This window comes from Lipophrys pholis (assembly GCF_963383615.2).
Source record: "Lipophrys pholis genome assembly, chromosome: 18".
Lineage (NCBI taxonomy): Eukaryota > Metazoa > Chordata > Actinopteri > Blenniiformes > Blenniidae > Lipophrys > Lipophrys pholis.
In genome coordinates, this window is record NC_137646.1 from 9,411,627 (window position 1) to 9,439,474 (window position 27,848).

Below are 27,848 nucleotides of genomic sequence, written 5' to 3' on the forward strand. Positions count from 1 at the left end.
AACAGACAGGTAGCGACAGACGTTTGACCTGCAGGGTTAACTGACCGTATTTATTTGGTGGGAGCAGGTTGGGAAGGCTCAGCCAGAGGGACTTACTTGCTGATGTACTCGGCATTGAGCACCTTGTTGCAGACTTTACACTTGAAGCAGCCCAGGTGCCAGTGCTTGTCCAGCGCTACCAGGGACTGTTCATTCTTAAACTCCTTCCCACAGCCGCAGCAGTCTGCTCACAACACAAACACACCGACACAGGTTCCCAAATCAACACAATAAAGAGACAAACAGTTCCAGAACGTCAACGAGCTTTATCAGACTGAGGTGTTTAAAGCAGCACTGACTGTGGACGGCTTGTATGGGTGCAGGGCTGTTGGCAGGGAGCGGCTGCGTGCACTTCTGACAGATGCACTCCTTCCCGTTAAAGGTCACCCGGTCGCCGGCTGGAAACGGCTGTCTGCAAACAGAGAGAGAGGAGGCAGAACATCAGACTCAAGACTGTCGTGATGCGTCAAAGCTGTGCTGAGCAGCCGCAGGATCCTGTGTGACGTAGATCAGCACGTTCAAGGTAGAGCCAGACACCCACACCTGACGGCAGGAAGCTTTCCTTAACAGGAGACTGTCAGCCGGCACCGAGCAGCACCAGCTCACTATGAGGACGCTTCACGACAGCCACTTCCAGCATCTGCTCCATCCTCACAGTGCTGACTGTTGGCTGTAAATAGTCACCAAGACCTTCAGCCAGAGCTGAGTTTCATCTTCATCAGATCCAAGGGTTGACTGAGGTTGTTGGGAATAGACTTGCCCATATCAAACAAAACACTTTTCGAGAATTGAAGCAACATCAATCCAAAATCCTCACTAAAAACCTCCACTATAAGCTTCCCACTCCAAATGGTTTATGTGGTAGAGGCTGCTTGAAACAAAAGAAAAGCTCACAGCCCTTCGACTCTCATGGTATCTTTTACTTATAGGTGGAAAAAAATCACACATATGTTCCTTATTCTTGGAAAATTCATGGAAAGACTGTCACAGAATATTTAAATGAGATGGCAAACTCTACAAATCTTGAGACTGTACAAGAGTAACAACAAGCTGTGTCATCTGCATAAAAGCTCACACTGGCAGTTTGAACTGGATCAGTGCTGTTGCATGTATATTAGGTTTAATATAGATTTCACTGTGAGCTTCTAAACAAGTTCAAAAGGAGCATCACCCTTTTTATTTGAGACCATTTTTTTCTGCTCCTTTACTGATTCAGCATCACATGCAAATAAATGGTTCTGTTGTTAATATAGAATCAGATTTTAACAACAATGCTGAATCTGAGACGAGGAAATGTAAATAAACATGATACTGTACTTATTATCAGAAACTCACTTAACACAGGTCTGTCCTACAGGAGCAGCCACTTTCTAAACTAATATCATAAATTAATATTGTTCACAACCAGTATCTGTTTTGGCACCACAAAAGAGATATTTGTTATCAGAGCAGTGCAGAAGTTCCATGATCACACTGTAAACCTCAAATCCCACACTGGAACATTCTGATCTCAGGTTCAGCAGAGGGATCTCACACACACATACACACACACACACACACACACACACACACACACACACACACACACACACACACACACACACACACACACACACACACACACACACACACACACACACAGAACACCAGCACTAGGTTCAAAAGACACTCAACACGAGCTGCTGTGGTTTAAGTAGCCACACTGACGGACACTTAAAATTCCTGCCTGCAAGCGGCTCAGATTACCTTTCTAGGTCTGACACAACACACACACACACACACACACACACACACACACACACACACACACACACACACACACACACACACACACACACACACGGCTTGTAACAGGTGAGGATGACTACGTTGCTCCGACATGCGTCGTCAGGTGCTTTTCTATATTTATACATGTGTGTGTTTTGCATGTTGAGGACGAGACGTGAACCACGGGAGCTGTGTTAATGACTGTGTGTGGTAAAGGACACCAACGTTGTGTTTCGAGCTGTTCAGAGCTGATGTAGCTTAAAAAACCATTGAGAAGGTCACGGTTATGCAAACTATGCATTTAAGCTCTGTACTGTTATGGAATACATACATACAGTATCTCTGCTGCTCTCGTCACTGAGGTTGTGATAGATTGAATTTTAGGAAGGAAATAAATTGAATTGAAAAATGAAATACTGTATTTTTTAAATTTGTTTTGGTTGCAAAGAAACTTGTTGACAAATACAGTGACAAGTAAATTCTCATGAGCGAATCACATGGCGGCAGCTCAGGGTATTTGAATGTGGGATGGTGAACCACTGGCAGAGGTAGTTTTGTACGTCGGTACTTCTTGGAGTTCTGGTGCTCTTCAGTCTTGACTGCACTGCATTATAAAACCCATTGATTTGAAACATGTGAAACTTCTCTGTCTAAAATCAAAAGGACTGCATTCCAGTGACATGAGTTACACCTGCAAACATCTGGAAGCAGGTCAGAGCACCGAGGCATGAAGTCCACACTGAACGTCAGTGACTCTACATACAGTAAGCAGTCATCCATGAACTGTGAAAGCCTCACAGTGAGAACATTAATGGTTTGAGTGTGTGGAGTTTGCATGTTCTTCCTGTTCAAGTACTTTGGTTTCCTCCCACACACCACAAATATACATGTCAAGGTTGATTGTTGCATCCAAATGAACTGGTGATCGGTCTTCTCCCTGACTTTAACATAGTTAGCTGGAATTCTCTCCACCATCCTCGAACCTGGACGGATCAGAGGAGACAAAGCAGGAAAGCCTGAAGATGGGCCACAGTGGGTCTCACTGCTGGATCCATCCTGCCGTCGGTCAGTGATTCAGATCAGCAGCAAACATTATTACAAAGAGTTCAACCATCTCAACACTCGCTGTGGACAAAAATTAACCCGATCAACTGGCACCATATAATCTGATCATATTTGCAAAATCCGATTAAAATTCTGATGGACTGGAGGAGGTGGTGTGGTCCGGGGCCGATCACGGTTCATGGGGTTATTTGCTCCAGTCGGAGCTTTGAGTGACATCAGTTCACCTCACGTCATGATGTGAGTGCGTACGCAGTGTGAGGTGGGACATGAAGCAGCAGCATACGAGCCACATCGCACACTAAAGCGTCTCTTCTTCATTCTACTTTGACCACGAGAAGGAAACTTTTATGTTACAGGTTCAAGAATAATGAAAAAGAAGCACCACAAGTGTGATAACTCTGCTTAATTCCAGTTTTGATATTGGTGGACTTCTGGGTAAAGTCGGTTGTGGGATTCTATGCGCATGTCACAGACTGCAAACGCCACGGTGCAAAGCATTATGGGATTGATCCACTGAAATGAAATGAAACATATACACTAGCAAAATAATCTGTTTATTTCATTCAGTGTTCATGTAAAGGGACCAATCCTTTAATCTGAAAGAATTGAATGGGCTTGATAAGAAGGTGACCATGTGAACGCAGCTGATGAGTCCAGACTCCAGCCGCCTCCTCCGTCACCAGATCTCAGTTCACCTGAGCTCCTTTGGGAGGTGGAGGACCTCAACTATCTTATCTGATTGACTTTTTTATCTACCATTGTGTGACGCCGTTATGTTGGGAGAGAAATCTTGCTTGTTAGTTTGCTGCTTGAGGGATTTTGTTTTGTTTTGCTAGTTCAGACATTTAGCTCAGTGTTACAAGTCGTCAGATGAGTCACTTTCTGTTTTGGTTTTGAATGTTTTTGAGCTCCGAGACTGATTCCTACGTCTTCTCACAAGTCATTCCTGTTGAAGGCAAAAGTCATGTCAGACTTGTATTATAGAAACTCTTTGGACTCCACCTCTCCGTCGTCTCTTGTTCTTACTTGCAGGAGGCGCAGACGAAGCAGCGGGGATGGTAGGTCTTTCCCAGGGCGGACACCACCTCCCCTTCGATGAAGTCCTGGCAACTGAAGCAGCGAGTCCCATAAAGTCGCTGGTAATCCAGAGTACAGATGTACTCGCCCTGCCGCACGAAGAAGCCTCCCTGGGCCAGCTCCGAACCGCACACTGAGAGGAGGATGAAGAAGAGAGGAACAAAATCATCCATCATTTAGAACATTTACAATTTCTCATCTTCACTGAGAGACTATTCTAGTTTCTAGTTTGTTATATCAAATCACACACCTCCATCTGTAACAGCAGCAAACTTAGGAGGCCAAAATGATTCTCCTCCACCTCTACAGAAAACTAATAAATGAAAGTAAACATACATTATTTATCTTCTTGGGGAAATTCCTTCTCTGCATTGACCAGTCCTACTTCTATAGTGTAGAGGTGTAGCCACATGACGGCGCTTCAAGGGGCTGATGGGGGCCGAGGGTGTGACCTGCCAGCGAAGGGGATCAAGCCGATCTCAAGTCCACCTCTCTAACCTCTCGGCCGCCACTACCCTTCCCTTCTTAATGTCTTGTTTTATTTCTATGATTTAATATAAGTTAATGTATTTCTTTGCCTTTGTGAAGCACTTTGAATGGCCTAGTGTATGAACGGTGCTCTATAAATACACTTTCCTTGCATTTGGAAGAATCTTAAGAACGGTGAAGCTCGTCCTCCTCATTAGAGTCATGTACTTTAGTTTGGAAAAACAGTACAAACATTTAAGAGACCAAACTGATAAAGCAGCTAAAAGAGTTCAAATTACTACAAAAGTAAAAACGAAGCAAAATCCATGGAAGGCCTTTAATTTAAAGAAAAGTCTTAAAAAATGATGAAGTGGAAAAAATGACCAAACAAAAATGCCTAAAAAGAAAATACTGCTAAAAATACTGAAACATCTTAAATAGATCAGAGGGCAAAAGGAATCAAAATAAAATATACAGATTAAAAAAAATCTTTAATAAAATCTAAAATTGTAGTAACAAAACCTTTTTGTTTTTGTATGTATAGCAACATTTAGAACATTTGGAAAATGGCAGAAACTATGTAGAGAAGCTGGAGGCAGAATGAAGATGGAGGCAGAGAGAAGATGGAGGCAGAGAGAAGAAAGAAGATGGAGGCAGAAAGAAGATGGAGGCAGAGAGAAGAAAGAAGATGGAGGCAGAAAGAAGCTGGAAGCAGAGAGAAGATGGAGGCAGAGAGAATAAAGAAGGTGGAGGCAGAGAGAAGAACAAAGATGGAGGCAGAGAAAAGAAAGAAGATGGAGGCAGAGAGAAGAAAGAAGCTGGAGGCAGAGAGAAGATGGAGGCAGAGAGAAGCTGGAGGCAGAAAGAAGCTGGAGGCAGAGAAAAGATGGGAGGCAGAGAGAAGAAAGAAGATGGAGGCAGAGAAAAGATGGAGGCAGAGAGAAGAAAGAAGCTGGAGGCAGAAAGAAGCTGGAGGCAGAGAGAAGAAAGAAGCTGGAGGCAGAGAGAAGATGGAGGCAGAGAGAAGCTGGAGGCAGAAAGAAGCTGGAGGCAGAGAAAAGATGGGAGGCAGAGAGAAGAAAGAAGATGGAGGCAGAGAAAAGATGGAGGCAGAGAGAAGAAAGAAGCTGGAGGCAGAAAGAAGCTGGAGGCAGAGAGAAGATGGAGGCAGAGAGAAGAAAGAAGATGGAGGCAGAGAGAAGAACGAAGATGGAGGCAGAGAGAAGATGGAGGCAGAGATAAGTTGGAGGTAGAGAGAAGAAAGAAGCTGGAAGCAGAAAGAAGCTGGAGGCAGAGAGAAGAAAGAAGTTGGAGGCAGAGAGAAGTTGGAGGCGGGGGGAGTTTGAGTTGGAGGCAGAGAGAAGCTGGAGGCAGAGAGAAGCTGGAGGCAGGGGGGGAGTTGGAGGCAGAGAGAAGCTGGAGGCAGAGAGAAGCTGGAGGCAGAGAGAAGAAAGAAGATGGAGGCAGAAAGAAGAAAGAAGCTGGAGGCAGAAAGAAGTTGGAGGCAGAGAGAAGAAAGAAGATGGAGGCAGAGAGAAGTTGGAGGCAGAGAGAAGCTGGAGGCAGAGAGAAGCTGGAGGCAGAGAGAAGTTGGTGGCAGAGAGAAGTTGGAGGCAGAGAGAAGCTGGGGGCAGGGGGGGAGTTGGAGGCAGAGAGAAGCTGGAGGCAGAGAGAAGTTGGTGGCAGAGAGAAGCTGGAGGCAGAGAGAAGCAGGGGGCAGGGGGGGAGTTGGAGGCAGAGAGAAGCTGGAGGCAGAGAGAAGCTGGAGGCAGAGAGAAGAAAGAAGATGGAGGCAGAAAGAAGAAAGAAGCTGGAGGCAGAAAGAAGTTGGAGGCAGAGAGAAGAAAGAAGATGGAGGCAGAGAGAAGTTGGAGGCAGAGAGAAGCTGGAGGCAGAGAGAAGCTGGAGGCAGAGAGAAGTTGGAGGCAGAGAGAAGCTGGAGGCAGAGAGAAGCTGGAGGCAGAGAGAAGCTGGAGGCAGAGAGAAGTTGGTGGCAGAGAGAAGTTGGAGGCAGAGAGAAGCTGGGGGCAGGGGGGGAGTTGGAGGCAGAGAGAAGCTGGAGGCAGAGAGAAGCTGGGGGCAGGGGGGGAGTTGGAGGCAGAGAGAAGCTGGAGGCAGAGAGAAGCTGGGGGCAGGGGGGGAGTTGGAGGCAGAGAGAAGCTGGAGGCAGAGAGAAGCTGGGGGCAGGGGGGGAGTTGGACCAGTTTCAGTATGAACCTGCGTTAAGAGCCAATAACATCACATGAGTCTGGGTGTGTTCCTCACATAAGAGCAAATACTGGGTCTGTTTACAGGCGTTTTACAGAACATGACAGAACCCAAAGCGTGGTTAACCAGTAACCATACATGACATCACAGAGTCGCCACACCCTGAAGGGAAACCTGCTTTTTTCCTTCTTTCCACTTCTTTAACAAAAACAAAAGCCCTCTGCCTGTCTCTTCCCCCCATTCTTTCTGGATGGAAAGAACAACAGGGGAGAGGAATGTTTGTGCTGGTTGGTGCCACGCTCCTCCAACTTCAGGCTCCAGGTATCACACGTGTACGTGCACACTGGCCGTGATGGCGTGACGCAGGCAGAGTGGGAGCATGAAACCAAGTCGCTGGGTTTCCCCAGCTCTCATTGAGGTCCCGGTGTGAGCTCATGTCCACTTTGCTGGCAGAGTGCTCAAACCAATAAACAAAAGTTTCCGACCAGCACAGCCCAGCCCGGCTCCTGTGCCTGGATGGAGCCTGTTCCTGCAGGAGTACCGGTGCTGGAAGGTGTGTGGCTGTGTCGATGGAGCAGACCACACTGGACACTCCAACAAACCTCTCACAGTTTTATACCTTTGTGAAAACCTTGACAGGCCACTGAACAACCTTTGTCCACAGTTTGCACAACATTCCTTTCTTTCAAAGCCAATCAGGGTTTACAGGATGGTAATGAAAAAAACACAACACGAGCAGGAGTATGTTCTCAGGAAGTGGACGACATAGTTTCCAGCGGCTGCTGCCGGCTCCTCACTTCCTGTTCACATGCTGGCAGTCTGGTCTGAGATAATGGTCAGAGCTGGAAAAACTCTGGATGGATGGATGGATGGATGGATGGATGGATGGATGGATGGATGGATGGATAAACTGTTCATAGACTTGTCATTCTCCAATAGAAAATCAAACTAAAGAAAGTTTAAAGTTATTTAGTTTTTTTTCTGTTCTAAATAAAGAATCAGTCCGTTTGTACTTTTCTGAACCTGCTGACTCACTGGACACTGACTCACTGGACATTGACTCACTGGAAACTGACTCACTGGACACTGACTCACTGGACATTGACTCACTGGAAACTGACTCACTGGACACTGACTCACTGGACACTAACTCACTGGACACTGACTCACTGGACACTGACCCACTCGACATTGATTCACTCGACACTGACTCACTGGACACTGTGAATGAAGTAGAAAAACTAAAGAGAAAAATCAAAATACATCTTTTTCATTAAATTCATAATTTTTCAAAATAAGAACTAAAGGGTCAGGCACTTCGATGAGATCTGACCTTTATTTGGACTTCAGAGATGGTTGACTTAACACAGCTGATATTTCAGGCTTATAAACAGCGACTATGTTGACTTAGTTATAATCTCTACAACATAATGATGACAAACTCCTCTCATGTATACGGAAGAGTTTTAGGGCCACTGAAGAAAAAAAAAATTTGGAGGCAAAAAAAACCCCCTTCATGCGCTTCATAAAAAGTCAAAAATCAAAGTCGGGATTTTCACGGTGGAAAAAAAAGTCCGTCCATCCACATGCCAGCGGGTGTGACTGCTTCCTCAAAATGTATATCAGGCAGTTTAATAAAGTCATGAAAAGATGCTTCAGGACAGAATGTAGCTCATAAACACGATGCAGTTATCATCAGTATCAGGACTAGAAGAGACAAGAGCAGCCTGCTGCCTTGTTCTGTCGTGGAAGTTCATCGAATACGAAGGACAAAGGCACGGGTCCCGGGCTGCTTATTTAAATGTCTTCTTATTAATCAAGGAAATCCTGTGTAAACGCACATGTCCATAAGCAGTAAGCAACCCGATATAGTCAGAATTACGTGATTTAATGTGATTTCACATCGACGGGCAAATGATGAGGGATGGATAGACGTCTCTCTGTGAAAGAAAATAAATCTTGACTTTGATTTTCGACTTCTTCTGAAGCACACGAAGGTTGTTTTTTTTTGAGTCGCTGAAAAAAAAATCTCAACTTTGATTTTCGACTTTTTCTGAAGCGCATGAAGGGCTTTTTTTTTTCAGCCTCCGATTTTTTTCTTTTCTTCAGTGGCCCTAAAACTCTTCCGTACATGTCGGAGGAAGCTCATGCTGCACAAAAGGTTCTCAGAATAACGCTGCTGAGCAAAAGCTGTGAAACGACAGCAAATTAATGCAAATACCAAAGTCTGTAGTCTGTGTGTGTGTGTGTGTGTGTGTGTGTGTGTGTGTGTGTGTGTGTGTGTGTGTGTGTGTGTGTGTGTGTGTGTGTGTGTGTGTGTGTGTGTGTGTGTGTGTGTGTGTGTGTGTGTGTGTGTGTGTGTGATCACGACTGGGCTAATCACCACTTTGTTCTGAAAGGAACCAGATGTGTGACTCCACTGAGATAAAGTCAAACTGATGACGAGGAGAAGCTTTGAGTTTGACCTTTGACCTCTGGGTGTGCGGCAGCCTGGAGGACACAGCCAGAGTTTTCGGGGTCTTGATGGTTGGTATTCTGTCTGCTTTCTGACGTGCAACAAGGCCGAAGCATAGGTGAGACTGTAAAGTTGGAGGATTTAGGAATCTTCCTGGTTGTTCCCGGGTTTCTGGGCTGAAGCAGTACAAAGTTCACACTGAAGCTGGAACATGATTACACCATTTTCCAAGGCCGAGAGGCAGATTACTTGACAGGAAACAGATTACTTCCATCTCCAAAGGCTTATCTCATGCACTGTGAAGCCACTTACATAACGTGAGTGTTCTCAGGAGGAATGCAGCGTGTTGTTGTCTCTGCTAGGATCTGAGCGCCGGGACGCCTCGCCTTCACTTCCTCCAGTTCAGCACGAGGAAAGACCGAGGCAGTGACTCGCGTGAACGAAGGGATATCTAACAAATTCATCCAGTTATGGGCCATTAATAATTCATGCTGTATCTGTTTGACTTATGTACAAACAACTCGCAGGGTTTCAGAGGATTTGAGGGAAAGAAACGAGAAATCACAAAACGTGATTCTCAAAAAGATAATCTGCAATTAGCTTTAGCATTTAGCTAGTTTTCTGCTACACAGTCCAAAACTTTCACTGCTGTTAGAAAATAAAATGATCATTATCAGTGATGTCAGTTAATAACTGTAATGTGGCTAAAATCCTCTCATCATTTTCAGCCAACAGATTACAACAGATTAGCCTCTGTTAGCTCGACATTTCTGTTCAAAGTTACAAACAGACTTTTCAATAATCAATGGAAATGTAACGAAACTGTAAATGGAACTTTTGGATGAATTCATTTTCAATATAATTTAACCGAAAAATCACTTTTCATAATCATTTACTTAAGGAATCAATTTGAGGTCCTACTTGTTACATTAATTTCTTTTATTCAGGTTTCTGGGCTGTTTGGCTTCTGAATAACAATGTAATGAACTTTAATAAAATGTTTGTAACCTAAACTGATATATGGGGAGCCTCAGGGCCGCAGGGACCATTGAGGTTTTTTAAAAAAGGTTAAAACCTCACCTTTTTAATCAGGCTTTTTAACTGATTTTTATATACTGTATGTGTATATGTACAGTATATGTATATATGAAGATATGTGTATTACCTATTTATTTATCTAATTCTATATACTTGATCTAATATCTATTTATCTACTTTTATCAGGTTGTTAACTGAATGTTTTATCTCCAGTGATTCCTCTCAGGGGTCGCTACACTGGTGGTGGCCACGTTCCCCACTGGTGGGGCGGTCCCGTGGGTTCCCCCGTCCCGGGCACCTGGTTGGCCCCCTACGTATGTTGTGGGACTCGCCGGTCTACCCGGGCTGGGGGGATCTGTGGGGCAGCTGTGTGTGTGTGTGTGTGTGTGTGTGTGTGTGTGTGTGTGTGTGTGTGTGTGTGTGTGTGTGTGTGTGTGTGTGTGTGTGTGTGTGTGTGTGTGTGTGTGTGTACCTTCACTTCTTAAATATCTATTGTATCTTTGCACTGTTTTTAAAGCATGTTAAGCACTTTGTATTACATTAATTGTATAAAAAAGTGCTATATAAATAAAGTTGACTGATTGCTATAAAAAAGGTTTTCACTCAGAGGACTCCATGTTAATACAGTACACTAATGCAGTAGATTATTGTTATGTACAACTGATAAAAAGTCTTCCTCTGGATCCCAACAACTGTTACCTTCTTAAATCTCCTCATCTTTTCTGAACTTCCTGTTTCTTCAGATCATCTCCTATGTTGAGGTTTTCCTTTCTTTGTTTTCTGCCAAATTCAGGTTTTATTTGCTGTAATTTTATGTTTGTAGAATTCACTCCAAGAGAAACGCAAAACATGGCAACGGTTCTGTTTCCTTCTCATGTAAGAAAGCCTGAACGCGCGTCGTCTTCTTCCTCATTGATCACTGAGCAGATTGGATCCACGCTGATGTAGTGGTTAGTCCCCCTGCCCCACAGCAGGAGGGTCCTGGTTCAAATCCACCCGGGGACCTTCTGTGTGGACCATGGTCTGACTTTTGGCACATGGTCGAGTTTCCAGAACAACTTCCGCGTCAACAAAGACACATGTAATTACTGTATTGTACACAATGCTTTAACCTTTTCCCAATAGACACTCAACCCGAGGAGACGTGTCCATAGGCAACTATACGGTATGTTTACTATAAGCTATGGCAGCATATGAAATATATGTGCTGTGTTGTGTAGATGCATGAGGGTGACCTTGATTCTACCTCATGTTTCCCCAGTGTGTGTGTGTGTGTGTGTGTGTGTGTGTGCGTGTGTGTGTGTGTGTGTGTGCTGTGTTAAATATACATGTGCTATGCACTTTCTGCCGCAAATACATGACCTTGACTGCCACTCATGTTTTACGATGATTTGCAGCTCATGCGTATGTGTGTGTGTGTGTGTGTGTGTGTGTGTGTGTGTGTGTGTGTGTGTGTGTGTGTGTGTGTGTGTGTGTGTCTGAGTGGGGGTGGGGGCAGTACAGGCGGTTTGGGGCTTGTGTGGGGCGTTACCGTTCACTCGACCATTTCGTAACCTTGATTCAGCCTGCTGCGATGGATTCCGCTGGCTAATGGGACAAAAACAGCCTTTGGACAAGTTGAATGAATCATATCTGCACTGCAAGGAAGCATCTGCTCTAATGAGGTCTGCTTATTGTCAAATCTCCAAAGACTGGGAGGAAACTGGGGGCCAGGGCAGTCAAAATGGCTGGTTTAATAACACCCTGTATAAAGTGTACTAAATGTCAGTTTGCAGACTGGAGTATTGAAATTCCGGTTTTGGGAAGATTCGGCCTCGTTTACAGAGACCGGTCAGCTGGGAGAAGTTTGTTTTGTTTTTGTGAAAGATGAAAATGAAGCAGCAGCTTTATCAAACTCAAGAATTACAATATGAAATGTCTTCACACAAAGTACAGTGACAGACAGAGAAATCTGGGAAATGTGATCGTTATTATAGGTTCTCCTTCAGCTGGACTTCTTGTGTCGGGTCGGACCAACTGAAAACAGGAAGTGGAGCGAAATTAGAAACAGGAAACTTAAATATCAAGCAGGAAGTAGCTCTTCATTTCTGAGTTGTAATTAATTAATAGATTGTTTCCATCCATAGTTTCACCATGAAGTCAGTGAACCAGAGGGCTCGGCTGCTCAGGAGGGGCTCTTTCACCAGGACCGGTCTGCCGGAGAAGGGGGCCAAAAGGGCCTGGGCCGGACCACCAGGAGCACCTGGAGGGTCTGCAGCCGGTGACAGGCCGCTAATGCCTCCCCGTTCCACAAAGTGACCCAGCCTGTTTTCCCCGGCACCACCTTGACCAAGACCAAGAGCTCCTGGAGGAGGACCAGGCTCAAGAGGAGCTCCAGCGCCTCCTCCATCAGCGGCAGAACCAGCGCTGGTCAGGGCTGCAAGGAAGCCGCTAACAGCTAGCAAAGCACTGAGGGGCTTACCACTAACAAGCGGGGCGGCTGGAGCTCAGTCGGAAGGTTGCAGGTTCAATTCCACATGTCAAAGCGTCCTTGAGAAAGACATTGAACCCCAGCTTCCTCCCAATGGATGGACTGAGCACCTTCCATTAGATTTTGGTTTGGAGAATTTCCCCCTGGGATTAATTAACTATTTCTATTCTATTCTATTCTATTCTATTCTATTCTATTCTAAACTTGGATTAAATCACTTCCACAACAAATGTTGGCTAACATCCAAGACATCAGCAGCACATCTTGACATCATGTCCACTCAGCCTATATACTGCTAACTCGTTACAAACTGGATTTAAGGAAATGTCTTTTCTAAAATAAGATTATAGCTTTTATCTCATCACAACTCCAGCGGATCATCTTCTGCAAGGTAGAAAAATGTTTATCTGACAAACCTTACCAGCCTTTGAAGTGTGACTACGCCCATCACACACACACACACACACACACACACACACACACACACACACACACACACACACACACACACACACACACACACACACACACACACACACACACACACACACACACACACACACACACACACACACACACACACACACACACACACACTCCCCAGGCTCAGCCGTCTTCCAAGAAGTGGATGATACAATAGTCCACACCCTGCTGAGAACATCACAACCATCTGTTATTATCACTCAACTGGACGACGTTCAGTCCTGCTCATGTGCTCAGCAGCGTTTGTTTACCTCCAGAAAGAAGACGGTGTGACTGAACCTCAAAAACAAACGCAATGCAGAAATCTGACAGCAGAATTGTGGAGTTTAAGCTGTAATTTCCCTCAGGAAGCATCCTCCCCTCTACAAACTGTTTATGGCTGGCTGCACACGGTGTGTACGTCTAAATATCTCAAGACACACAGTGGGGATTTTCTGTCCTTTCATTCAGGAAAACAGTTTACTGTTGTTTTAGTTTGTCCATGGAGAGAATTCTCCCAGGTTGTCGCAGACATACAATGTGAATATAACAGTCACAGTGTACATCCCCGCCCCGTAACACTTATTAAGATGACTCTTTTATTAACATACTTGTAAACAGATTTCTGGTTGGAGACTGCTGGTCATTAGAAAAACAAAACATTTCAAGCAGAGTGTCTTTTTTTAATGGATGTTTGACATTTGTTCATCTGTTTCTTGCATTTTTAAAAGCAGAACAGCTTTTACATACAATAATTGGCATTATGGGGATGAAGTGTGTTTGCCTAAAACAACAATGTGAAAAGTTCAGACATTCACTCATCAGTATCAGCAGAGAGCCCAACAAGAAGCTTCAGTGTATGAAAGTCCATCAGGCCGGATGTGAAACATGAGGAAGAGTTTCTGGACATCCTTCCTGCTTTCTGAGCTCAGTAAACATCATGCAGGCTTGCTGACATGAGGTGTGTCTGTTTGTTTTCTGAGTGCTGTCTGGATGACCGGGCGGCCTCTCATGAGCGCGTGAAGCAGATGAGAGGATGATGGTGTGTTTGGTCTGTCCAGCCTCTGTTCCAAGACGTCCGAGGAGCAGACATAACAGGACCATCCCAGACAGCCACCGACGGCCTCTGAAGAAAACACACTTCCTCCCCCACAGAGCTGCCGCTACAAAAACAGTGATTAGCTTGTTTCAACTCAATTTTGCAGAAAACTCCAACGATTTAAGTGGCCAGTTCAGTGTAACTCCTGAACACCTAAAGTTTCCCGGCATATTGTCAGAGGAACATGAAGAAAACACGGAGCCTCCTGCTGGCCGAGGAGTTTCCACAGGGAGTTCAAGGTGGCAGCTTGAAGAGACGGCTGATGATGTTATCGACAATAAGATGGAGCCTCTTCGCTTCAACACTGTCGGCCACAATCAAAACACTTTGGAAAGTCTCTGTCAACACGTGTGAAAGAGTGTCTCCGGAGTGTCTCCAGAGTGTCTCCAGAGTGTCTCCAGAGACATCTGGTCCATCAATGAACCTTCGACTGCAACAGGATTTTGCTTAAAATAAAGTGCTTACTTCAGCACTAACTATTTTTACTTAGAAGGATTCATCCGTCCACCAATCCTCCTCATCTAACGACGTCCATGTGTCTTAGACCTAAAGTGCTACAGCACATCATGTTTCTGTCTCTCTGCTATGACCACATCCGCTAGACGCCACATCACGTATAAACATTGCTCACTTATTCACTTTGTACAATCCAGCCATATGGTCACTTTTCACTTTTCACCAGGGTTGAACAAAAAGGGCCTGCTTACTTAATAAACTTAGAACAGTCAATAAAGAAATGAAATTTAAGTAAAAATGTAATTCATGAAAGTTATTATTTCAATATGAACAACTGTGACTGGCATCTGGTTTTAGAGAATCGTTAGATCATCTGTAATTATGTTCAGGCCTTAAAGTCACTGAAGTCTACATAAAGAACTCCACTGAACAATCCACTGAAGGACTCCGGTGTTGTCCCAATGAAACCTCAGGATCACATTCCTGTTGGTTCATCACAAGCTGGTGAAATCCAGCGAGGCCTGAACTCCACACAGCCTGTGTCGGTGCCCTGTGGCATCTCGCACTGAGACGTGAGCAGGAGATCAATATACTCAGGACTGACCACAGTTCAGCTCATAGTAAAGGAGTGACTTCATCGTCTTCATCAAAGAGTTAGAATATACAGAAAAGCTTGTAAAGTTAAAACAATTAAGAACCAAGTAACTTGATAAAAGAGAAGAGAGACACCAAAACGGTTGACACATTCCTGCTGTGCTGCTAGTCTTATATCCAATAGGGTATCTTTGGTAGATAAATCAAACAATATTACACTTATGCAGCAACATGTATGTTAATCAGATTCACCCTGCTGCTGCAATCCCACCAAAGAACTGCTGATTTAGACGAGGGGAAAACCTTTTCTCATTAGAGTTCAAATTCAGGAGACGTCCACCACACTGCTCAACGCTCCACCAAGTCTATCTACATTTCATGTTTAACGTCCAGTCTGCGTGTTAATGTCTATTCATCTAATCCCACAATGTTATTTATTAGGCTGCTGTAGTGATGAGTGGGTGCATTTATCAGGAAGGGGACATTCTTTGGTCTGATTGGTGGGCGGCTGTAGTACATGCAGTACATTGACGGATCATTAGTTGGTGTAATCCTCAGGTTGGTGTTGATGCTGGTGAGACGGTGCAGATCGGTGACACCGTGTGTGTTTATGACTTGTAAATTGAAAGCCAGCAGGGAGATCTTCCACCTGATATTAATGTTTAGACAGGGCGCGCTAAGAGGAAAACACGAAGCGTTGAACTTGGCTGCCTGCTTGTCTTTGATGTTGGGTTGGAACTGAAGCGATCTGATCCCACTCAGCCTGCTACGTTTGTTTGATTTCTTTTGACGAGTCTCAGACTAAAGGCAGCACACATCTGGAAGTTTTCGAAGCAAACAAGCCAACTAAGGTTTCCACCTGAAATAAAGCCGACATGGGAATATTATGTGCATTTTCCAATCAACTGTAAAACCAATTAATGGGCTCATGATTTGGGTTTGAATATATGAAGAGAAAGGCCAGGAATGTCTGGCTTCATAACTCGGGTGGGGCAAACTTCACACAGCTCCTCTGACTATGGCGCCTCCATGACATTAATAACCTCTTCTGAATGCCAGGCAATACATTAGCGAGTCCTCTTCATTACGCTGCATTGAACCTGAGCCAGATAACTTCACCAGGTTGAGTAAAGACGCTGCCCGTGCCTCCAGTCACTGCCAAAGCATGAAACACAACTATTAACATCTGATTAATGTGTGCGAGGAATTTCATTTGGGAACAATTTTGAAAAGGGAGACCTTAAATGGTGCATTCTAATGTATTCTGGGCTATAAAATACTACATTGTGACATGTGTTGGTATGATCCACATGTTATGGAATAAATATAAAAGCACATAACTGAAGAAATATAAAGTTGTATGAAATATAAATGCACATGTGTATAATATCTAGGTAAGATCTACTGTAGTTCTGTTGCCATGCAGGATGTCTACACACAAACAAGTTGTCAGGATGAAAACTTTAAAATAAATTATATGCTACTACCTTTCAGTAGTCTGGGCTGGACCAGTAAAATACATCCTAAAATATACGTCAGCCGTTCACAAAATCAAGAACTTCTATTGCATTATATAGTATTGTTTTTGAGTAAAATCTGTAATCTGCCTTCATGTGCACTTTTTCTGTTTTCACTTTCTTTCATGACCTTGTGGGCGACATCATCTGATTCTGCAGGCTGCATTTGATCTGTGAGCAGGCTTGACCCTTTGACCCCACAGTCAAAGGGTCTATCTACAGGTCCTGGACCAGGTTCTCACAGTCTATCTCCAGGTCTTGGACCAGGTTTTCACAGTCTATCTCCAGGTCCTGGACCAGGTTCTCAGTCTATCTCCAGGTCCTGGAACAGGTTCTCGCAGTCTATCTCCAGGTCCTGGACCAGGTTCTCAGTCTATCCCCAGGTCCTGGACCAGGCTTTCAATCTATCTCCAGGTCCTGGACCAGGTTCTCACAGTCTATCTCCAGGTCTTGGACCAGGTTTTCACAGTCTATCTCCAGGTCCTGGACCAGGTTCTCAGTCTATCTCCAGGTCCTGGAACAGGTTCTCGCAGTCTATCTCCAGGTCCTGGACCAGGTTCTCAGTCTATCCCCAGGTCCTGGACCAGGCTCTCAATCTATCTCCAGGTCCTGGACCAGGTTCTCACAGTCTATCTCCATGTCCTAAACCAAGTTCTCTCAATATATCTCCAGGTCCTGGAACAGGTTCTCAATCTATCCCCAGGTCCTGGAAAAGGTTCTCAGTCTATCGCCTGGTCCAGGACCAGGTTCTCACAGTCTATCTCCAGGTCCTGGACCAGATTCTCAGTCTATCTCCAGGTCCTGGACCAGTTTCTCACAGTCTATCTCCAGGTCTTGGACCAGGTTCTCACATGCTATCTCCAGGTCCTGGAACAGGTTCTCAGTCTATCTCCCGGTCCTGGACAAGGATTTCACAGTCTATCTCCAGGCCCTGGACCAGGTTCTCAGTCTCTCCCCAGGTCCTGGAACAGGTTCTCAGTCCATACACTCTAATTCGTTGCCGTATAAACGGAGGCTTAGTAAAAAGGAGTTAAATGTAATAGTAATAGTCGGCTCAATGAGGCAGATGGAGTGAGACAGCAGCTGGAAAACCGTTCACAACAAGATAACCAGTAAAGTGCTGATTAAAACCAGAGTAACTGTCGGTAGGCTAAGTTACTACTTTCACAACAGTGATCAGTACTCGGCACATTGCTGCCAAAAGTTGAGGTGCTACTCCAGTGGTATTATGCATCACTGTCCACAGTGCTCATGAGCAAGGCTCGTCTCATTGTCGGTGGGTGAACAGCACTCGAATATTATGAAGCTGAAATTGATTAATGATCAAATACAGGAGGATGAGGAGGAGGTGGAGGAGGAGGAGGAGGAGGAGGAGGAGGAGGAGGAGGAGGAGGAGGAAGAGGAGGTGTGTAACTGCACAGACAGCCAGTCTGCTGGTCAGTGTGAGATTAAAGATGATAAACTCCAGGAAGCTGCTGAAACCGTAGCGACCCGGCGGGTTGCCTGGCAACCAGAGCGCATGTTGACAACAACAGCAAGCGAACATGAGGCTCGTGCTGAGAGTCTGGCCAGGGAGCGGCTACACACACACACACACACACACACACACACACACACACACACACACACACACACACACACACACACACACACACACATTTCGAACCTCTGACACACGCAGCTACCCGCCCTGAAATAAATACACAGATGAAACTCCTTGAATCCGACCACACATGCTTCTCCTGTTGCTCAAACATTGATAACATTACGACAACAAACCAGATAGAAATAATGACAAACAGCCTCTTTCTTCACGCATTCTGCTCGATTGTCACTCGTCTTAACAGGCCGAAGCAGATATAGTTAATAAAAAACCGCTGCTCTCTTAAGCTTCTCTTCGTGGTTCCACTGAGATCTGACTCTCTCTTTCTGTCTCCTAGTATTGAATGGACATAATTATTAATCACTTTAGATTCATCATCCAGTGTTTTAGAAGCCTGGTTGCTGAGTCATGCTTCGGTTCATCCTGAGACTTTCTGACATCATAAAACTAAATATTCCAGTTACTGACAACTTGCTGAATGTTTTCTCTTTGGACTTAAGATTTACATTTCGACATTGTACAAATCCTGGTCTTCTCCAAACAAGGAAAACAGAATTAAGTTTTATATATAGTTGCCTCAGAGAAGCTTCCTGGTTACCAATATCTCTGCCAACTAAATATAGATTTTATTCCAGACTTAAAATAAAAATGAGACAAACACTCAGAAAACGGGCAAAATGTCATTTGGTTACAAGTAGAATTGATGAAACATTTTTTATGAGAGGAACTGTCCAAGAGTTAACCTGAGTGTGGTTAGCTAGCAACTAGCAACTAGCAGCTAGCAACTGGCAACAAGCAAATAATAGCTAGCCACTGGCAACTGGCAACTTGCAGCTAGCAACCAGCAACTAGCAAATAACAGCTAGCAACTGGCAACAAACAAATAATAGCTAGCCACTGGCAACTGGCAACTAGCAGCTAGCAACCAGCGACTAGCAAATAACAGCTAGCAACTGGCAACAAGCAAATAATAGCTAGCCACTGACAACTGGCAACTAGCAGCTAGCAACTAGCAGCTAGCAACAAGGAACTAGCAGCTAGCAACTGGCAACAAGCAAATAATAGCTAGCCACTGGCAACTGGCAACTAGCAGCTAGCAACCAGCGACTAGCAAATAACAGCTAGCAACTGGCAACAAGCAAATAATAGCTAGCCACTGGCAACTGGCAACTAGCAGCTAGCAACCAGCGACTAGCAAATAACAGCTAGCAACTGGCAACAAGCAAATAATAGCTAGCCACTGGCAACTGGCAACTTGCAGCTAGCAACCAGCAACTAGCAAATAACAGCTAGCAACTGGCAACAAGCAAATAATAGCTAGCCACTGGCAAATGGCAACTTGCAGCTAGCAACCCGCAAATAACAACTAGCAACTGGCAACAAACAAATAATAGCTAGCCACTGGCAACTGGCAACTAGCAGCTAGCAACCAGCGACTAGCAAATAACAGCTAGCAACTGGCAACAAGCAAATAATAGCTAGCCACTGGCAACTGGCAAATAATAGCTATCCACTGACAACTGGCAACTAGCAGCTAGCAACTAGCAAATAACAGCTAGCAACTGGCAACAAGCAAATAACAGCTAGCAACTGGCAACAAACAAATAATAGCTAGCCACTGGCAACTGGCAACTAGCAGCTAGCAACCAGCGACTAGCAAATAACAGCAAGCAACTGGCAACAAGCAAATAATAGCTAGCCACTGGCAACTGGCAACTTGCAGCTAGCAACCAGCGACTAGCAAATAACAGCTAGCAACTGGCAACAAGCAAATAATAGCTAGCCACTGGCAACTGGCAACTTGCAGCTAGCAACCCACAAATAACAGCTAGCAACTGGCAACTAGCAAATAATAGCTATCCACTGACAACTGGCAACTAGCAGCTAGCAACTAGCAAATAACAGCTAGCAACTGGCAACAAGCAAATAACAGCTAGCAACTGGCAACAAACAAATAATAGCTAGCCACTGGCAACTGGCAACTAGCAGTTAGCAACCAGCGACTAGCAAATAACAGCAAGCAACTGGCAACAAGCAAATAATAGCTAGCCACTGGCAACTGGCAACTTGCAGCTAGCAACCCGCAAATAACAGCTAGCAACTGGCAACAAGCAAATAATAGCTAGCAACCAGCAACTAGCAGCTAGCAACAGGCAAATAACAGCTCGCCACTGGCAAATAACAGCTCAACACTGGCAACTGGCAACTAGCAGCTAGCAACCAGCACCTAGCAAATAACAGCTAGCAACCAGCAATTAGCAGCTAGCAACTGGCAACTAGCAAATAATAGCTAGCCACTGACAACTGGCAACTAGCAGCTAGCAACTAGCAAATAACAGCTAGCAACTGGCAACAAGCAAATAACAGCTAGCAACTGGCAACAAACAAATAATAGCTAGCCACTGGCAACTGGCAACTAGCAGCTAGCAACCAGCGACTAGCAAATAACAGCAAGCAACTGGCAACAAGCAAATAATAGCTAGCCACTGGCAACTGGCAACTTGCAGCTAGCAACCCACAAATAACAGCTAGCAACTGGCAACAAGCAAATAATAGCTAGCCACTGACAACTGGCAACTAGCAGCTAGCAACTAGCAAATAACAGCTAGCAACTGGCAACTAGCAGCTAGCAACCAGCGACTAGCAAATAACAGCTAGCAACAAGCAAATAATAGCTAGCCACTGGCAACTGGCAACTTGCAGCTAGCAACCCGCAAATAACAGCTAGCAACTGGCAACAAGCAAATAATAGCTAGCCACTGACAACTGGCAACTAGCAGCTAGCAACTAGCAAATAACAGCTAGCAACTGGCAACTAGCAGCTAGCAACCAGCGACTAGCAAATAACAGCTAGCAACTGGCAACAAGCAAATAATAGCTAGCCACTGGCAACTGGCAACTTGCAGCTAGCAACCCGCAAATAACAGCTAGCAACTGGCAACAAGCAAATAATAGCTAGCCACTGACAACTGGCAACTAGCAGCTAGCAACTGGCAACAAGCAAATAATAGCTAGCCACTGGCAACTGGCAACTTGCAGCTAGCAACCAGCAACTAGCAAATAACAGCTAGCAACTGGCAACAAGCAAATAACAGCTAGCCACTGGCAACTGGCAACTAGCAGCTAGCAACTAGCAAATAACAGATAGCAACTGGCAACAAGCAAATAACAGCTAGCAACCAGCAACTAGCAGCTAGCAACAGGCAAATAACAGCTCGCCACTGGCAAATAACAGCTCAACACTGGCAACTGGCAACTAGCAGCTAGCAACCAGCACCTAGCAAATAACAGCTAGCAACCAGCAATTAGCAGCTAGTAACTGGCAACAAGCAAATAACAGCTAGCCACTGGCAACTGGCAACTAGCAGCTAGCAACCAGCACCTAGCAAATAACAGCTAGCAACTGGCAACTAGCAAATAACAGCTCGTAACCAGCAACTAGCAAATAACAGCTAGCAACTGGCAACTAGCAAATAACAGCTCGCCACTGGCAACTGGCAACTAGCAGCTAGCAACCAGCACCTAGCAAATAACAGCTAGCAACTGGCAACTAGCAAATAACAGCTCGAAACTAGCAAATAACAGCTAGCAACTGCCAACTAGCAGCTAGCAACCAGCAACTAGCAAATAACAGCTAGCAACTGGCAACTCGCAAATAACAACTAACAACTGGCAACTAGCAGCTAGCAACCAGCAACTAGCAGCTCACAACCAGCAACTAGCAAATAACAGCTAGAAAAACTGGCAACTAGCAACTAGCAGCTAGCAACTGGCAACTAGCAGCTAGCTGCATGGCACATGGTGGATGGAAAGGGTTGGATGGATAGAAGAGCGACATAACCAACCAACCATCAGACGGATGGATGGATGGATGGATGGATGGCTCTAACTAGCAGGGTGTACATAAAGGTTGTTGGTTGAATAACTGGTACACACCCTTGCAGACGAAGCACTTGAGGTGGAAGTGTTTGTTCTGGACTCGCAGCGCCTCTCCTTTACAGGCCTTCCCACAGTTCTGACAGGGAATCGGTCCTCCGCCCTGCTTCTGCTTCTGCTTCTGCTTCGGCTGCTCCAGGGGGCTGTGGACAGCCTGCTGATGAAACACTGCACACACACACACACACACACAAACACACACACACACACACACACACACACACACACACACACACACACACACACACACACACACACACACACACACACACACACACACACACACACACACACACATCATCATCATCATCATCATCAAGTCATGAAGACGAAGACGAAGACTGTGATGAAATATAACTAACACTTTAGTCAACAAATAAAAACGAGCCAAACCCGTCAGGGCGGGACAAATGGACAAGAGACCATGGTATTTTATTTATTATGAATATTTTATTTATTAAGAATAAATGAAATACATGTTTTGTATTATAACTGTTGAATCTGTGTCTGTACTGCATACTGAAACCTGAATACCTTCTATAGACTGACGGATGTTTCCAATGACTGGATATTCTGGAGAAACATCAGTCGATTAAGTCCACCGTGGATTTAGTCGACTAAAACTAGACCAGGACTAAAAAAGTTTCGGATGACTAAAATAAGACTAAACTAAATGGCGTGTTACTCAAACGACTAAATCAGAAGTTGTTAGAAATTAACATTGCATGTGACAGGACGTGGTTGTTGTTTGGAAATTCATTCCACACTTAAATCCTTGCAACTTATGAATGTTTTTATAAGAGACTAAAATCCCAAAATATGTGCTTAAAGTTAAAATTGTGAACCTCAGTGTTATGTACTGTACTGTTTAGTTCTTCAAAGTCACTTCAGTGGAGCACAGGGATATTTTTGTAAAGTCAGCTTTCATCATCAGTTCACTTTTACTTGAGCTATAAATATCTGACATGTCGCTTAGATTTCTACATCACAAAACACTTTAAAAATAACTTATTTTTCATTTGCTTCTATACTTGGACTCACATGCACATTGCTTTCAGCATTTCCTGAGATGTGGTGTTGTCTTGCTGTTCGTTCCAAATGACACTGATACTCTATTCAGACAATGCAAAGCACTCCGAGGCCCAACTGCCAAGTCCAACCCTCATCCAGGGTTTCCTCATGAGCAATATGTCATATCTTTTTAAAGTTACTGCTGCTGGGTCTGCGTCAGATTGATTAACTATCTGCTGAGGTACAACTACAACAAAACAAAACCTATGAATGAGTGAACCATGACTGGGGCCACTATTCATTCATCTTTCCATCTCAGCCTGAAGAAAGCTGATCTGTTTTCAGAATATCAGCGTCTTACAGTCTAACACGGCCTCCAACATACATTCCACTGTTTCCTCCAGCTCACCTTTGATTCGTCGTACTCCTTCAATGAACGAGTCGACGAACCTGCTGCCAGAACGGCTCAATTAGCTTTTCATCATGTGGAAAACTCACAGGTCTGCTCTGAATTCCTCCCAGGTGGTCAAAGCTCTCACCCTGTCACACTGAGGCCCACCACAGAAAACTCTCTCTACGAGCTGTGACGCTTCTCTTGATCAGACAACCCAGAGTTCCAGAGCAGAAGTGAGGGCAGAGTTTCCTCTTCACCCCAAACACCCCAAAAGATAAAAGACCTCCTGCAGCCAATTTCACAATCTTACAATCTTCTTCTGAAACACTGGAAGGATCTCTGCCCATCGTCAATTGTTGAGGCAGCGAGCGACGAGATCTCAGTCCTCACCGGAACCTTTAAGTGAGATATTTATCTAAATTCAGTGTTTTTCACTCTCAATTGACATTGTGTCTTTTCTGTCCCTTTACTACGGTTGAGTCCACACAGTGTGATCATTCATGATCATAAAACAGACACACAGACGTTTACAAGCAGATGCTTCCACACAGGGAAGCCAAAGAAATCCAGAAGATTTCTAAAGGCGTCTGTGACAATACAAACACAATAAACACAGAATAAGGGAAGAGCTTCATCTTAACAGCGTTATCAGTGCACTTCACCGTTTGGCCTTCCATCGTAATCCTGCCAGAACGCTCACACACTGATCTGCCTTCCAGTCCCAACTGAGGCTTCAGCTGAATAAAAGACTCTTTGTCCTTCGCAGGAAACTTTTGTGTCGTCAGACCGGTTCCATCAGGCCTCCATGGTTACCAATTATTGGGCTTTGGAAGGGGGAACTTCATCAAATGAATTGATTTGAAGACACAAAGAGAAGGAACGAGGGGATAATAGAATGATGCTGCTGCTGCTTTTCTCCAACAAGACCACGAACATGACCATGAACCTGCTCCTGATAATTACTCATCTTTAGGGTTTGCTGAGTTTATTGTGGTTTTATTGGGATTTTATTGGCAAAATGTTTCGACCTGAAAAATAGTTTTAGCCTTGAATTATTCAGTTTTTCTGTTCTACTGAAAACAATCTTTCTGCTCAGTTTTTTAAAGGCAAGATGTATTGTGAACCTGTAAGAAGGAAATATTAAGCCTTTGGCTCACTACGTTTAAATTTTGACTGGGATGACACTTGATACTAGTCTAATGTTTGTGAGCTGGAATCAGAGCTCTGTTAATGGAGCTGAGCATCAAGACTACTGGCTTGGTGCCAACCATTCATGTAATGAACCAAACACTCTGACTGACATGAAAACAAAAAGATCTTTAATGTGTCAGCAGATTCAGTTCCAGGCCTGTTTCTGGGTGAACAATTTGATCTAATTGAACTTCCTCCATATCTTGGAGTTGTGAGTAATAACTGTACAGCAGGATTACTATAAACATCTTTACTGGTAGAACAAGACTGTAAGAAACGTCATACAGAGTCTGGTGCTGCTTGTTTTGGAAAAATGGTCCCAGCAACTGCAAAAGCTCCCATTAAACCAACTTCTTCTGCCCTGGATCGTGTATTGTTCTGAACACTCAGGTTCAGGTCACATGATTGGTGGAGAGACAGTCACGTCTCTGTTTTCTGACCAAGAGTCCAGCAATTGTTGTTCCCTTCTGTTCATATACGAGTTTACTAATTATGATCAAAGATATTTAAAAAGGTGCTAATTGGTCTACAATCAGCAGAACCACGATGGCCCATTAGTCCACTGCTTTTATTTCCTCTCAGGTTGTTCAATGGACTCATTAACTCAAGGGATCGATTTGCTTTGGGTGGTTTCTGTTTAAAATGGAAATTGCCACATGTCAACAAATGTTGTCCGAAAGATCAAAAGTCAGTTGTATTGGTTGATGGATGGAATGGACACCTGTCCTCTGAACCCTGGCCTCACTCAGCAGGAATGGATGGATGGATGGATGGATGGATGGATGGATGGATGGATGGATGGATGGATGGATGGATGGATGGATGGATGGATGGATGGATGGATGGGTTTTGAATGACGTAGTGTAGGTCATAGATGATAATGTGGTTGACATTGTGTCTGTTCTCATGTGGATCAGTTCGGTGTCGTCTTGATTTCATTATCTTTGTTCAATAAATAAATAATTAGGATCCATATGTTTACCATGTACCATGCATTGCCACACAGATTGGGAGCTGGAGCTCAATAAATGCTGCTTCTATTTGGTTTACTGCTCTGCCTGCTCTTTGTGCTTTTCAACTGATCTTCTGAAGATTACAGATTACTCTCACTGCTCATGAAGACAGAAGGTGCCAGAAGCCAAGGCACACATCGACAAATGTAAAATCAAAATAGCCAGCATCATTTAATAGTATATGAAATATTTTTTGGGGAGTGATTGAAAAAACAAAAAAAAATATTGCCGTTCTATATAAAACTGGGAGTCTGTTAAGGAGGAAAACCTCTGTATAGTATTTATTTTTCACTTACAGTGCAATAGTGTATACATCCTCTAGTGCTGAGTTTTGAAAGAATGAATAAGTAAAACTAATATCATTTCAATAGTCAAACTACAGAAAATGACAGAAAAGCTATTAGATTATTTTTTAGATTATCACTGTTTTATTTCATAACTCATGCTGGCACTGACAAACACCAATTTAGTTTTAGTTTCATTTTGTGACATTGTATTAATGCTAAATGCTATTTAAAATTTAAATTAAGTATAAATAAATTGAGTCCCAAAACGTAACCTTGTGGAACACCATTACTCCGCTGCAGCCTGATTTGGTGATGGATTAAACGGGTTGATGCTTCTAACAGTGGGCTCACTGAAGGAGCCTGGCATTGCAGGTTATTAGACAGCCTTGCCAGTGAAGTTGAGAAGTTGAATTGTCTTTAGTTGTTTGTACCTTGGAAAGGTTCCTTCACAACCTGCTTCCCCAAGAGATCCTTGACACGAGAGTGAAAACAGGCACCACATAGAGCAACAGATTCACATTCTTCAGCAACTTCTGCAAGAACCCAGGAGAGGAAACAACACTAGTGGTCAGATTTGTCAGATTGTTCAGGCCAGATATCTAAACATTCTTGATGATTTTAGAATGATATCGTCTGATGAGTCAGGCGCATGCCAAGAGTGTCAGGCATAAAGAATTAAATACATTTTTCTCCGACATGGAACTATTTTGGCTTCCAGGAAATTCATCCACCCCACACGTGTAGATTACGATCTGCTCTTTAAATTGAAAATGTGCTGACTCCCAAATTGGATCAAGATACGAACAAAGATTTCTGCTATTGTGGGCAGGAATCCACGTGGACACGCAAACCAATAAAGACCAGAATTTAGAAGAGGAAAGTCTTGACTTCTCATAAAAGAAGCCTGGACTGATTGCAACCATCTGGAAAAGACAATGGTCCAAAAGAAGGAAATTGGTTGTAGCAGGAAAAGGACTCCTGCCTCCTGATCCGACCTGGCGTGTGTTGCTGAACCTCTGCACCTGTTTGGATGGTGGGCTGAGGTTAAAGGATCCGGTGTCACTACTTCCTCTACTGACAGCAGAAAGAAGAAGAGGGGAGGGACTTTTCAGCCAGATGGAGAGGTTTGTCCAGACTTCAAGGTCGGCAGTAGCTCAGACCTTCATACTGCTCTGTGGTGATCTGTCAGTGGGGGGTTATCAAGCTGTCTGCTTGTTAGTATGTACTCATGAAATCAACTATGTGTGTGGTGCAATGCAAGTGAAATCTGACCAGTGTATTAGAGACAAGAGTTATCCTCCCCATGTTTCAGAAAATCAATTAATTAGTTATTTAGTGTTTCTGCCGATCTGCAATGTTTCACCTGCTGCGTAACACATTTATCTCTTGGAATTGACTTGATTTGGCTTGTAAGGCAGTTTGCCAAGCCCAAAGTACTTACTGAGAAAGAAATCAATTTAAAAGTCGTGTGTCCACTTTACTCTTAATTATCGAAATAATTTTTTTGCTCCACTGACTTTTGCTCCTAAAATTAAAATGATAAATAAAAAAGAGTTGAACTGAGGGTCAGATTCATTCATTGGGACGTGTGTGATACAAGAAAGCAGTGAGTGTCCTTTCTCCAGGCAACACAGAGAGTGACTGTGCTGAATGTAGCAGCATATCACGTCCTCCTGCCCCCCCTACCCCTACACCCCC

The 27,848-nt window shown here is 44.1% G+C and overlaps 1 protein-coding gene across 8 annotated transcripts in view; it reads right to left on the reverse strand.

Moving 5' to 3' along the window:
* The window catches only part of ablim2 (actin binding LIM protein family, member 2), a 103,622-nt gene that overhangs the window by 42,206 nt on the left and 33,568 nt on the right, over positions 1 to 27,848 (reverse strand). For all 8 annotated transcript variants that reach the window (XR_013936235.1, XR_013936236.1, XR_013936237.1 and 5 more), the window contains exons 2-5: positions 22,255 to 22,422; positions 3,898 to 4,081; positions 339 to 451; positions 97 to 223 (exon numbers count right to left, since the gene is read on the reverse strand). Coding sequence is in view for 1 of the 8 variants with exons in the window: in XM_080486197.1 (XP_080342323.1) it covers positions 97 to 223; positions 339 to 451; positions 3,898 to 4,081; positions 22,255 to 22,422 (592 nt within the window). In the remaining 7 variants the exon portion in view is untranslated. The remainder of the gene's footprint in view (positions 1 to 96; positions 224 to 338; positions 452 to 3,897; positions 4,082 to 22,254; positions 22,423 to 27,848) is intronic.